Source organism: Rana temporaria, chromosome 5 (genome assembly GCF_905171775.1).
Source record: "Rana temporaria chromosome 5, aRanTem1.1, whole genome shotgun sequence".
Classification (NCBI taxonomy): Eukaryota; Metazoa; Chordata; class Amphibia; order Anura; family Ranidae; genus Rana; species Rana temporaria.
In genome coordinates, this window is record NC_053493.1 from 39,489,473 (window position 1) to 39,502,423 (window position 12,951).

Genomic DNA, 12,951 nt, shown 5'->3' on the forward strand with positions numbered 1-12,951 from the left:
GTGCACGTGCTCAGCGTCATATCCAGAGGTTGTTTTTGGCAAATAGACGTATGAGTCCTGCCAGCATTGCTGCAGAGGTTGAAGGGGTGGGGTCAACCTGTCAGTGCTCAGACCATACGCCGCACACTGCATCAAATTGGTCTGCATGGCTGTCATCCCAGAAGGAAGTCTCTTTTAAAGATGATGCACAAGAAATCCCGCAAACCGTTTGCTGAAGACAAGCAGATTAAGGACTTGGATTGCTGGAATCATGTCCTGTTGTCTGATGAGACCAAGATAAAATTGTTTGGTTCAGATGGTGGTGGGAGTGTCATGGTCTGGGTCTGCATGAGTGCTGCCGCCACTGGGGGAGCTACAGTTCATTGAGGGAACCATGAATGCCAACATCAACTGTGACATACTGAGGCGGAGCATGATTCCCTCCTCTCGGAGACTGGGCCGCAGGGCAGTATTCCAACATAATGACCCCAAACACGTCTCCAAGATGACCACTGCCTTGCTAAAGAAGCTGAAGGTAAAGGTGATGGACTGGCCAAGCATGTCTCCAGACCTAAACCCTATTGAGCATCTGTGGGGCCTCCTCAAACAGAAGGTGTTTGTTTTTTGAGTTTACTCAAGTCAAATCCTGCAACCCTGATGAAGGGAGACAAGTTATTGCCCATGAAGTGTGTTGGCTGTTTTCATGTTTGGCACTTGTTTCTGTACATCCTACACAAGTAGACCATATACTATAACCACTTGCTGTCCGCCCCATAGTAGTTGTACTGCTACAGGGTGGCAGCTGGGCACCAGATCAGGGATATATATATATATATATATATATATATATATATATATATATATATATATATATATATATATATATATATAGGCTTTTCCGCCTGCAGGGGGCAACCCGCTTCTGCTGTGAATATTCACAACAGAAACTGATCTGCAGTTGCTGGGCGCTCGGTGTCCTCCAGCACTCGCCTTTCGTCAGTAAATTACACAGAATGGCGATCTGCCTATATAAACAAGGCAGGCTGTCGTTCTGACGGGGGAAGGGAGGGATTCTATGTTCCTGCAAATCAGGAACTAGAATTCATTTGTTCCTCTAGTAAAAGCATCGCACAGTAAACACTAAAATGCTGGCTAGGCACACATTTTAACCCTTTGCTTGCCCTAGATGGTTTATCCCCTTCTCCGCCAGTGTCATTAGTGGGTTGACAATGCATATTTTTAGCACTGATCACTATATTGGTGTCACTGGTTTGCAAAATGTGTCACTTAGGTTTAGGCCCCATTCACACGAGGCGGACTCCGTTCCTATGGAGTCCGCCTGCTCCCGCCAGCTCAGCGGGAGATCAGTCCGCAGATCTCCGCTGAGCCGACGGATGACCAGCTGCTCACTGAGCGGGGAGGGGCTTATCGGGCACCGCTGTCTCCTATAGAGCGATCTGATGAAAACGGACAGCATGTCCGTTTTCATCAGATCTTACCCGATCCGATCCGTCATGGACGCATTGGGGACGTGCCCCCCATACGTCTGTTTTTAGCGGATCGGATGTCAGCGGACATGTCTCCGCTGACATCCGACGCTCCATAGGGATGCATGAAGCGGCCGTTCAGGTCCGCCGTCAAAATTGACAGGCGGACCCGAACGGTCCGTCGTGTGAATGAGGCCTTAATCCTCGTACACACGATCGGATTTTCCGACGGGAATTGTGTGTTGACAGACTATTGACCTAAAATCCGACTATTTGTACGCTCCATCGGACAATTGTTGTCGGATTTTCCGTGAACCAATGTTGGATGGCAGGCTTTAACATTATTTAACGTTCTGTTGTCAGATTTTCCGATCGTGTGTACACAAGTCCGTCAGACAAAAGTCCAAACATGCATGCTCGGAATCAATGCTCACCAAACAAGACATTAGCAGAAGGTGCACAAAGGGTGGCACTCAAGAGCTGAAAAACCAAGTAGAACGTCAGTACGTTTGTGTTTGTTGGCCGACAATTGTGTGCCGTTTTGTATACAAGACAAAATGCAGGCACACGCCCTTCAGACAAAAGTCTGACGCTTTGCCTGCGGAAAATCTGATCTTGTGTACAAGGCTATAGTGACCGATTTGTCTGCCACAATGTCGCAGTCCCCCTATAAGTCACTGATCGCTGCCATTACTAGTATAAAAAAAATAATAAGAGAAAATTCTAGTTTAGATCATAGTTTGTAGACGCTATAACTTTTGCACAAACCAATCAATATACATTTATTGGGATTTGTTTTTACCAAAACTATGAAACGGAATACATACTGGGCTAAATTTAATGAAGAAATTAGATTTTTCTACGTTTTTAATTTTTTTGTTGGATATGTTTTTATAGCAGAAAGCAAAAAGTTTTTTTTTTTTTTTTTTATAAAATTTATATAAATTAATTTTTTTATAACATTTATACAATTTGTCTTTTTTTTTGTTTTGTTTATAGCACGAAAAATAAAAAACGCAGAGGTGATCAAATACCACCAAAAGAAAGCTCTATTTGTGGGGAAAAAAGGACATTGTGGGAGTTAACGTATTTATCTGGGTATAGTGCGCACCCCAATTCTAGAAGGGAAATTTCCGGGAAAAAAAAGAATTACTTAGTTTGAATGCCCCTTGTCGGTGTCTTGCCCGGCGTCCATCGGCGGCCTTGTCCGGTCTGGCGTCCGTCTGTGGCCTTGGTGGTGTCCTCCCCTCTTCTCCCGCGCGGTCTCTGAGCGCCGCCGCCGACATATACCGAGCGCAGTACACTCGGCTAGGCTCGGTCACGCTCGGCTCCTCTCGCATAAAGGCTAGGAGGCGACACAGGGCGTGACCGCGAGCGTGGCCGAGCCTAGCCCAGTGTACCCAAGTGTACTGCGCTCGGTGTATGTCAGCGGCGGCGCTCAGAGACTGCACGGATCGGCGTATAACGCGCACCCACGATTTTCCCACGAAGTGCACGTTATACGCCGATAAATACGGTATTTATGAAAGACAAATCCTGCAAAGTGCACTTGAAATTGCACTGAAAGTGCACTTGGAAGTGCAGTCGCTGTAAATCTGAGGGGTAGATCTGAAATGAGGGGAAGCTCTGCTAATTTTATTATCCAATCACGTGCAAGCTAAAATGCTGTTTTTTAGTTTCCTTGCATGTCCCCCTCGGATCTACAGCGACTGCACTTCCAAGTGCACTTTGCAGTGCAAAGTGGATTTGCCTTTCGTAAATAACCCCCAAAGTTTTATTTGGGTGTAGTGTTGCACGACGGTGCAATTGTGACTTAAAGTAACGCAGTGAGTGGTGTATAGCTTGGTCATGAAGGGGGTGTAAATCTTCCAGAGGTCAAGTGGTTAAAAAAAATAAACTATCCCAATTGACAAGGATTGTATTTGTGGGAAATTCTATTAACTGTAGGAAAGGAAAAAAATATATAGTATTAGTTAATTAATATTATATTCCATGTATTCCTTATGCCGCTCGAAGGGTACAATTACTCTCCATACTAAACACCTTAAAATAGTTCCAGTATGAGTAATTGTGAAATAATCCAAACTGGAAATGCTTAATCTTCAAAGGTTTTTTTTTTTTCATAATTTTCCGAACGTTTTAATTAAAGCTTGTGTTCTCGTCTTTGACACAACCCGATCTCAGCCAATCCGTGTCTGAGCCAATTTCCTGGGGAGTTTTTAGCTGTTTGACCTAGAGGGCAATTTCATGTGTTTTATAACTTCATACTAATGAAAGCCACATGGAAAATACACCGTGCGTGTAAACGTTGCCCAGTGTCATGACACTTTTTTTTTTTTTTTTAAAGCCAGCCTTTGGTAATAATAGCACAGGGCCAGGTTGTACCGTGAAAACCTAAAAAAAAAAATATGCAATAAGGCATTCAGTCTTCCGGGAGTAATAAAGAGAGCCTATTAAGAAGGAGACGACTAAGAGAACTCTGGGAAACCTGCCTGCTACTTAACACTGATGTGTTTTCCAGACCATGCTTTGTCCCAGATACATAAAACCCCTGTACAAAGCTGAATGGGCGCAATGTCTGCAGCCACCAATCCCGCATCAGTTGAAAATACTTTTTTTTTTTTTTTGCAAATAAAGGGATTAGGTGACTGGAACTGAGAGGGCTCCACGTTCATCAGAAGTACAATTTTAATGTCATTTTTTTTTTAATGCACCCAGTGCACGTACTTGAATTAGTGGCCCAAGGGCCGGATGTGGCCCTTTGTCTGCTTTTATCCGGCCCTTGGGGCACTATCCCTCCCACTGATGCAATACACTATTCTGCCATCTGACACCAACAATGGAGCACCATTTCTCCCACTGACACCACTAATGGGGCACTATTCCTCCCCCTAATACCAGATGTATACTCCCACAATGCCAGGAAAATTTCCACTCCCGCTGGCCAAAGTCCAGCCCTCCAAGAGTCTGAAAGACAATAAACCGGCCCTTTGTTTAGAATGTTTGGAGACCCCTGAATTAGACTTTCATTTGCAATCCCCTGTAGAGCAGAGCTCAACCTGATAGAGGGAGAAGCAGCACACAGTCAAACAAGTGCTGCCAACCTACATGATTGAAAGCTAATGACACAACACCCCAAATTTGCTGGCACAGCCAAGTTTTACTGGCATTTCCCCAAAAACTACAACATTTTAATTTTAAGTGCAAATTTCAGTATTTAGGCTACAAAGAAGTACGATATGCAGTTAGCAATGTGATTTAATGCGGAGTTCCACCCAAAAGTCTTTTTTTTTTTTTTTCTTTTTTTTCTCTTGTTCTTTCTCTCCTCTTTCTTTGCTCCATCCCCTCTTTTCCTCTCCCTTCCATGTATTCTTTATTTGAATTCCTTCTCTTACTCCTTGGTGGGGGGTGGGATGAGTGGCAGTGCTGGTGGGAGTTGGAATGAATGGCAGTGCTGGTGGGGAGTTGGGATCAGCCAACTTAGGTGTTCTTGATCAAGGTCATCTGCTGATCTGAGAACTGTCGTGGGGACTTATAATGGCAAATATAATCACAGGTAGTGTAGTGTGTCTCCGGCTTTGTTGTGTCTCGTAGCAGTGACACCTATGCTGAAATCAGGAGATAGGGTCTCTTCCAGACCCTCCCACTTCACATTCCTCACAAGTCAGCTGACCTCTAGTCTCTGCCCCCCAGCCATGCCGTGAAATGATTGGACGGCTACGGGCTTCAGGAACAGCCCTGCTGGGTGGCTGTGAAAAGGCTGGGAGAGCAGCGCAATGTGTTCAGGAACAGCCCAGGATTTGGTGACTCCTGGAAAATCATCATTCGACCCCGAGGGGGTCCCGACCCCCAGGTTGAGAACCACTGATCTATACTTTCATGTTTACACCAAATTCTGACCCGGTCCCTACCATCAATGTCACAGCTGAAATCCAGACTCATCAGACCAGGCAACATTTTTCCAATCTTCTATTGTACAATTTTGCTGATCCTGTGCAAATTGTTGCCTCAGTTTCCTGTTCTCAGCTGTCAGAAGTGGCACCCGGTGTGGTCTTCTGTTGCTGTAGCCCATCTGCTTCAAGGTTCGATGTGTTGTGCATTCAGAGATGGTATTCTGCATACCTTGGTTATAAGAGTGGTTATTTAAGTTTCATGTTGCCTTTCTATCGTCTGCCCATCCTCCTCTGACATTGACAAGGCATTTTCCGCCACTCACTAGATATTTTCTCTTTTGCAGACAATTCTCTTTAAAGCGGTGTTTCACCCTGCAGAACAACCTTTTAGCATAAAATTCGGCATAGTAGCGCGAGCTACAGTATGCCTGTCTTAATTTTTTTATCCCCGTACTCACTGTTATATCGTACATAGAAGATTCCGACTGCCCGCAGGGAATGGGCGTTCCTTTCAAGAGGGAGGGTGATTGACGGCCGGCTCTGGCACGTCACGCTCCCCGAAGACAGCCGGAGTAGGTCTCGGCTCTTCACGGCGCCTGCGCACAGACTATGCGCAGGCACCGTGAAGAGCCAAGCCTATTTCGGCTATTTCCGGAGAAGCGTGACGCGCCAGAGCCGGCCGTCAATCACCTTCCGTCTGGATTGGAACGCCCATTCCCCGTGGGCAGTCGGAATCTTCTATGTACGATATAACAGTGAGTACGGGGATAAAAAAATTAAGACGGGCATACTGTAGCTCGCGCTACTATGCCGAATTTTATGCTAGAAGAAGAATTTTTTTTTTTTTTATAGGGTGAACCCCCACTTTAAACCCTAGAAATGGTTGTGTGTGCAAATCCCATTGGATCAGCAGTTTTTTAAAAACTCAGGCACCAGAAACCATGTCACTTTTAAAAGTCGATTAAGTCCCTTTTCTTACCCATTCTGATACTCGGTTTGAACTTCAGCAAATCTAGATGCCTAAATGCATTGAGTTGCTGCCATGCATTTGGCTGGTTAGCAATTTTTGTGACCAAACAATTGAACCTAATTGAAGTGGTCGGTGAGTGTACATTTGGCCAAAGTTTTACACAATCGGTGCTTCCTGTAAAGGACGTCACTCAATAAGTTTGAGGTTTTCTTTTTGCCTTTTGTGGAAAAGAACGTTCTCCTCTTTTCACCACATGTGGGTCCCGATGCAGACTGAGAGCAGCCCATAAACCCCCATTTGTTAGGGACATATTTCTTTGACGGCCATGAGAGCATTTATTATTTTTTCCTTTTTTCTGTTGACTTAGCTGTTGGTTTAGAGCCATAAATAAGTGGTCTGTGGTTTTTCCTCCTTCCACACAAATGTAACAGATTTTTTATTTTTTTTTCTATTTGAGCCGCAGTGTGTGTGGTATTTACATGGTTCAGTTATCTCATAAATCCGCCACGGTCGGGCCTGCGCTGTGTACAGGTCAGGCCTCTTTTTCCTTGCACTGAATATTGCTGATGGGGCTTGGGGTGTTGAAATTACGGTAAATATCACGTGGCTTAAAGTATTCTTCCATGCTGTTTGCCATTTTTTGCTGGTCATGCTCACTCAATATAGCAAGGGGCAGATGGAATTATCAAAGGGGCAGATATGATTATAAGAGGCCACGCTTACTGAATAAAATAAATTTATGATGGCCAGCCTCAAAGGGGCAGGTTCTTTTATAAAATGCTCGCCCAGCGCTGTTCTATCAGCGAGCGGCATGGATAAGCCTAATACACCCGCCCCTTAGAAAAAAACATCCGCCCCTTTCTGTATTTGAGCGCAGGCAGCACTGTTCTATCTTCATGGGTCCCCCATCTGATAGTGCGAGCGGCGTGTTAACTGCACATGCTCCAACTACAGCTGATGAAACAGATATTCATTCTCAGAGATTTCCGTGATCTCCAATTGCGCAGTCCAGGCCGGGCACTATCTGATAGGGGACCCATATTGTTAGAACATCAGTCCTAAGGAGCTGCAGGCAGGAGTTTAGACGAGGCCGCGACTTCGGCCTAGTCTGCGGCATCTGCCTAAACTTCTGCTTGCAGCTCCTCAGGACCGGCGCGGTGTCAGCGCCGGTCCTGTGGAAAAAAATTGATTTTGTCAAAATCTGAATCAATTTGACCTACCAACTCCGATTTTTTTTTTTTAATCAAATCGATTTTTTTGCACAGCCCTATTGTCAAGCACACAAACTGATTGGCTTTTTGTACTGCTTTGTCCCCTCATACTCCAGCCCTGCTACACAGGGACCACACGTGGCTGATAACAGGATATATATATATATATATATATATATATATATATATATGACACACACACACACACACACATTTAATGGTGTATTATTAAGCAGTGAAGGTCCCTTAATTTGATCTAATATCAGCCTCTTACAATCCCCTTTACAGCAGGACTTAGACTGGGAGAGAGTGGTGGGGCAGCACTGGGAGCCAGACAGGTGTGCTGCATACGAATGTACTGACAATGAATTTACAGTCAGAAAGGAGAAAGCACAAAAATTACATGAGCCTTTGTGGCCGCCCTTTGACTTTCCAGTCAGCAGGCTGTGATCGATGGTTTATTCCAACCCTCCAACTGCCATTTTCGCTGGACAGCTTGGTATGTTGAAGTTGAAAGATTACAGACTTACTGGCAAGATCACCAGACTTTATCTGAGTCTGTGGCTATTCTTTTACTTTCCACTTGGCAGGCAAGCGGCTTTAAATGGTTTGTCTCAACTAGACGTGCACTTTGTTTCTTTACAAATCAAAATTTAGACAAATTTTGTTATTCGGATGCATTCGACTCGAATCACCATAGTAACGAATTTCATTAAATCCGAAATAACATATTTAAAACATTTGGAAATTAATTTGAGAAAATTTGGAAATTTTGAGAAATTTATTGCAATGAATACAGTATAAAAGTGAAATGGGAAGATAAGAATAGAAAAGGGTAAAAATAGACTAGAATAGAATGAATATAGCTGTCTTCTGAAATTCCAATCAATTTGAAAATAACGAACATACAAAACAAATCCGAATGTAAAAAACAAATTCCAAAAATCAATCATTCTACCATAACAAATATGACAAAAATACATTGGTAAAAGTAAAGAAAAAATAGCCAAAGAAAACAAATTCAGGGAGCACATTTAGGAATATATTAGTTTTTTGGGTTTAGATATGTTTTTAGGTGATTGTAAATGATCACCTTGTAAAACGCATTCAGTTTTAAATGGAAATGAAAGGCAAAAAATTTTGTATAGATTTAAAAATACATTATAAATACTTTTTTTTATTTACCGTATTTATCGCGGTATAACGCGCTCCCCCTAAAGTTGCCCCGAATCCTGTGGAAAAAAATTTTTTTTTGTACTTAGTTTTGGTGTCTTGCGCGGCGTCCATCGTCGGGTCCGGCGTCCATCTGCGGCTTCGGGTGTCCTCTTCGTCGGGTCCGGCGTCCTTCTGCGGCTTCGGGTGTCCTCTTCGTCGGGTCCGGCGTCCGTCTGCGGCTTCGGGTGTCCTCTTCGTCGGGTCCGGCGTCCTTCTGCGGCGTCCTCCCCGCTCGTTTCCCGCGCCAAGTTTGAATACTGCGCCGACATATACAGAGCGCAGTACACTCGTGTATTGTCGGCAATGCTCGGCTACCCGCGCTGATGTCCTGTACGTCCAGGACGTCAGCACGGGAGGAGCCGAGACTGCCCGACAATACACGAGTGTACTGCGCTCGGTATATGTCGGCGCGGGAAAGCGGGTATCGGCGTATACCGCGCACCCACGACAGGGCAAAAAAGTGTGCGGTATACGCCGATAAATTAAGTGATCACATTCTCTGTTCTTAGCTGCATAAAAGATGGGGAAGGAAAAGCAGCCTCAGACTGAGCTTCCCAGTGAATAGCTATGCAGCGGGGGCTTCGGCACAAGTCTGATCATTAGATGAGAGTAGGCTGAGTTCCCAGAACAGCTAAGGAACTGACTACTGAGTGCTCTTCTGCTTAGTGTGGTCAGTTTTTAATAGGAAAGCAGAGGGACTAGCAGCAACACCAGGGATTTTACACAAAGGAAGCAATACAAAGAGAGCAGGATACTTGTGCATACAAGTAGGATGGTACAGCAGCCACATATCGGGAATATAAAGTATTGGGGTAACAAACGCCATAATGGCCAGTGCTGATGGGCTGTCCTTGTCAGAACTGCTTCTCTACCCATGCAAGTTTATGGAAATGCAGATCAGAAGCGGTCAGCTGCTGGTCATATGCATCTTTCAATACATCCTGAAAGATCTTAAAGTGGTTGTTAACCCAGTACTATAAAATTATCCCATCCCCACTGTAACATAATAAGTGTGCCTGTGTTTATATAAAAAATATGCCGATCTGTGCCTATATCAGAGCGTTTCCCAGCAATCGCGTGACTCCTCTGCCCAGCTGACGGCTCCAGCGGGCGGGGCCAAGCACTGCCAATGACGTCAGACGGGGAAGAGAGGAGAGGGAGAGAGCCGAGGAGTCGCATGATCACCGGGAGACGCTGTGATATAGGTACCGATCAGCGTATAATTTTTTTATAAAACAGACACAGGGGCACAAATTGTTATATTACGGAGGGAATGAGATTATTTTATTGTAGATCTGAGAGGAGGGGGAGGGGCAGGCACTGACACGAGCACAGAGGTTGGGGGGGGGGGGGGGGGGAGAACAGAGGACGACAGAGCATGGCTGCAGATGCTTATGATGGAGGCATGTAAACTGACCAGTGTCAGGGCTCAGCAACCATGATATCCCATGGTCAGTTTACAGGGGGGAGGGTACAGCCAGGCAGGATTAGCCAGGTTTTTTAGGCGATAGAAGGGGCCAAATTACACAGCACAAGCACTGTGCTGTATAACATGCTTTAAGAGAACATGATCTGTTAACCTAAAAAAAAAGACACTTTAACTGATATTAAAAATAAGCTAATTGACTCAAGCCCAAAGCCTTCAGCTTAGGCCCTATAGTCGCTATGAAAATTAAAGCGCCAGTTCCCCCTGAAATGGAAGAGATGTTATGCTTGCCTCTTCAGCAGCTTGGGTCCCCTACCTTCTCTTCCAGTCTTAGCGCTGTGGCTTCCATCAGACTCTTCAGCATTCTACACCTCGGAGTGGCGGGTGGACGTGTCCCCTTTCTTACATCATGGTTCTATCCTCCGGACCTTATGTCACTACAGGACTGAGCAGCATTATAGCTGATATAGGATAGTATCGCAGCGTACAGCGGGGAGTGCCGGCATTCTACATTCCCTAAAGCAGTGATGGCGAACCTTGGCACTCCAGATGTTTTGGAACTACATTTCCCATGATGCTCATGCACTCTGCAGTGTAGTGGAGCATCATGGGAAATGTAGTTCCAAAACATCTGGGGTGCCAAGGTTCGCCATCACTGCCCTAAAGTATCGAATGCTGAAGAGTCCGCCAGAGGGCTGCAGCTCTGCACTGATCTGATGGTGGAGGGCACAGAGAGAGAGCTATGTATACCAGCTCTACTATTGCAGAGAACTGACATTTACATTTTTGATGCAACAGACAGTGTCACTTTAAGAGTAATATTTAAAGTGGATGTAAACCCGATTCATGAAATTTGACCTGGGCACATATATCTGTAGTGTTTACTTATCTTTCTCCAAAGCCCTACATCTTGTGTCTTTCTGCTGTTTCGTCCCTCTGTTATCAGCATGATAACTTCTGACAAGTTCTCAGACGGGAGATAAAATCAGCCTGAAGTTTGTATTGGTGAGGGTGATATAAATTGGCAGAGAGCTTGTCTTGTCACAGCACAGCTCTGAAAGTATCTTCATTCTTCTGCCTATGTGAAGTGGGGGTGTGTGTGCCTTTCCTCCAATCAGCTGTCACACAGTGTAAGCCAAGAATCCATTCCTACAACTGAATGAGGAAGTGAAAATTTGAAAACAATGTAAGAACTGTAAAGAATATATTAGGCTCCATACACACTGGAAGCTAAAAAAGCTATAAAAAATGCAGTAGTTTTGCAGGGAGCCTTTCAACGTTTTTTTAGCGTTTTTGCAATAGCGTTAGCATTTTTCAGTGATCGCGTTTTTTATTTTTATTTTTTTCTCTCAATGGATCAAGATACGCTGGCGAGCTGCGTTTTTTGAGCGTTTTTGAGTGTTTATTAGCGTTTTTAGGCGTTTCACAGTTTTTATCGTTTTTCCTGCTAAAAAACGGCACTTTGAACGCAAATTTCTTGCGTTCAGAAAAAAGCCCATAATCTCCACTGTTCATTAACGCAAAAAAACTTCCATGTGTGCATGGACACATAGGCTAACATACAGTTGAGTACAGTTTATGGGCTTTTAAAAAACAAAACAAAACGCCAATAAACTGCAGTTTATGAGCTTCAGTGTGCATGGAGCCTAAATGTGAAGACAGCAGATATAGATGTAAAACTTTTGTAGGGAGATTTGTTTATTTTCTGTGTATAATCTGAGGCTGTTCACATCACTGGGTATATGTGAGGGTTTACATCAACTTTAAAGCCATTTGTAAGAAAGAAATTGTATTAAGAAATTTTACTTTTATATAGAGATCAGTATTTATTGTTAACACAATTTTTTTTTTTTTTTTTTGTCCCTCACAGGGTCACGTCTGCAGCCTCAGGTTCACTTTGCAAGACGTGCTTTGGACCTGACTGGTAATGCCACCTATAAGGACCTTGCTGCCTTCCTGACCGCAGCCACCACATCATCCGAGGTGGAGAGTTTCCCCTACTTACAGGGATCAGATGGGAACTCATCAGGTAGGCTGAGCACCGATAATTATGCAACACTGAATATAACGTGTCTGTGCCATGGATAATATCTTTACGTTCACTGTGATGGGTCATTGGACAAACATTTCCAAGCTAGTTGTTCAAATTGATATCCTAAACGAATCTGTTGCCTCTGTTTCTAATGTATATGCTGGACAGTTACCATCTAAATTTTCTCATTAGAGTGATGTTCTCATCTCAGTTCCAGAATGACAGAAAAGCTGTCACTCTTAACATACCATCTGCCAGTGCTGCCTTGGTAACTGTCAAATAGAACAGATGTGCTCCAGGCTAGTGTAGGCTTTAAATAGTACATGTGTCCATCTTTGACATCATGAGCTTCCATTTCATCTAGATAGTGCATGTTTTTTTTGTTGTGTTTTTTTTATTTAAGGGAGAAGTACAGCCAAAGCTCTTCTGGATCACAGGAGTGCAGTTCGTTCTGCACTTCTGGGACCTGTTTTCAACAGACAGCGAGCTAAAGTCTGCTGTCTGCTGATGTCACAGAGCCGATCCATGCTCGGGCAAGATCAAGGCCCAAGGCGTGTCGTCATGGTCACGTGACTTCATGTTTTTTCATACTCTTCGGCATTGATGTTAAAGTGGTTTTAAAGTCAGAACGTTATTTTTTACCTTAATGTAGCCTATGCATAAAGGTGAAAAACCTTCTGCAAGCAGCTGCCCCTTACCTCCGTCCCTCCTAAATACTCACCTGATCCTGATATGCAC

The 12,951-nt window shown here is 44.2% G+C and overlaps 1 protein-coding gene across 1 annotated transcript in view; it reads left to right on the top strand.

The window, feature by feature from the left end:
• The window catches only part of FAM171A1 (family with sequence similarity 171 member A1), a 167,817-nt gene that overhangs the window by 97,600 nt on the left and 57,266 nt on the right, over positions 1–12,951 (top strand). The window contains exon 4 of the mRNA XM_040352412.1: positions 12,052–12,210. Coding sequence (XP_040208346.1) covers positions 12,052–12,210 — 159 coding nt within the window. The remainder of the gene's footprint in view (positions 1–12,051; positions 12,211–12,951) is intronic.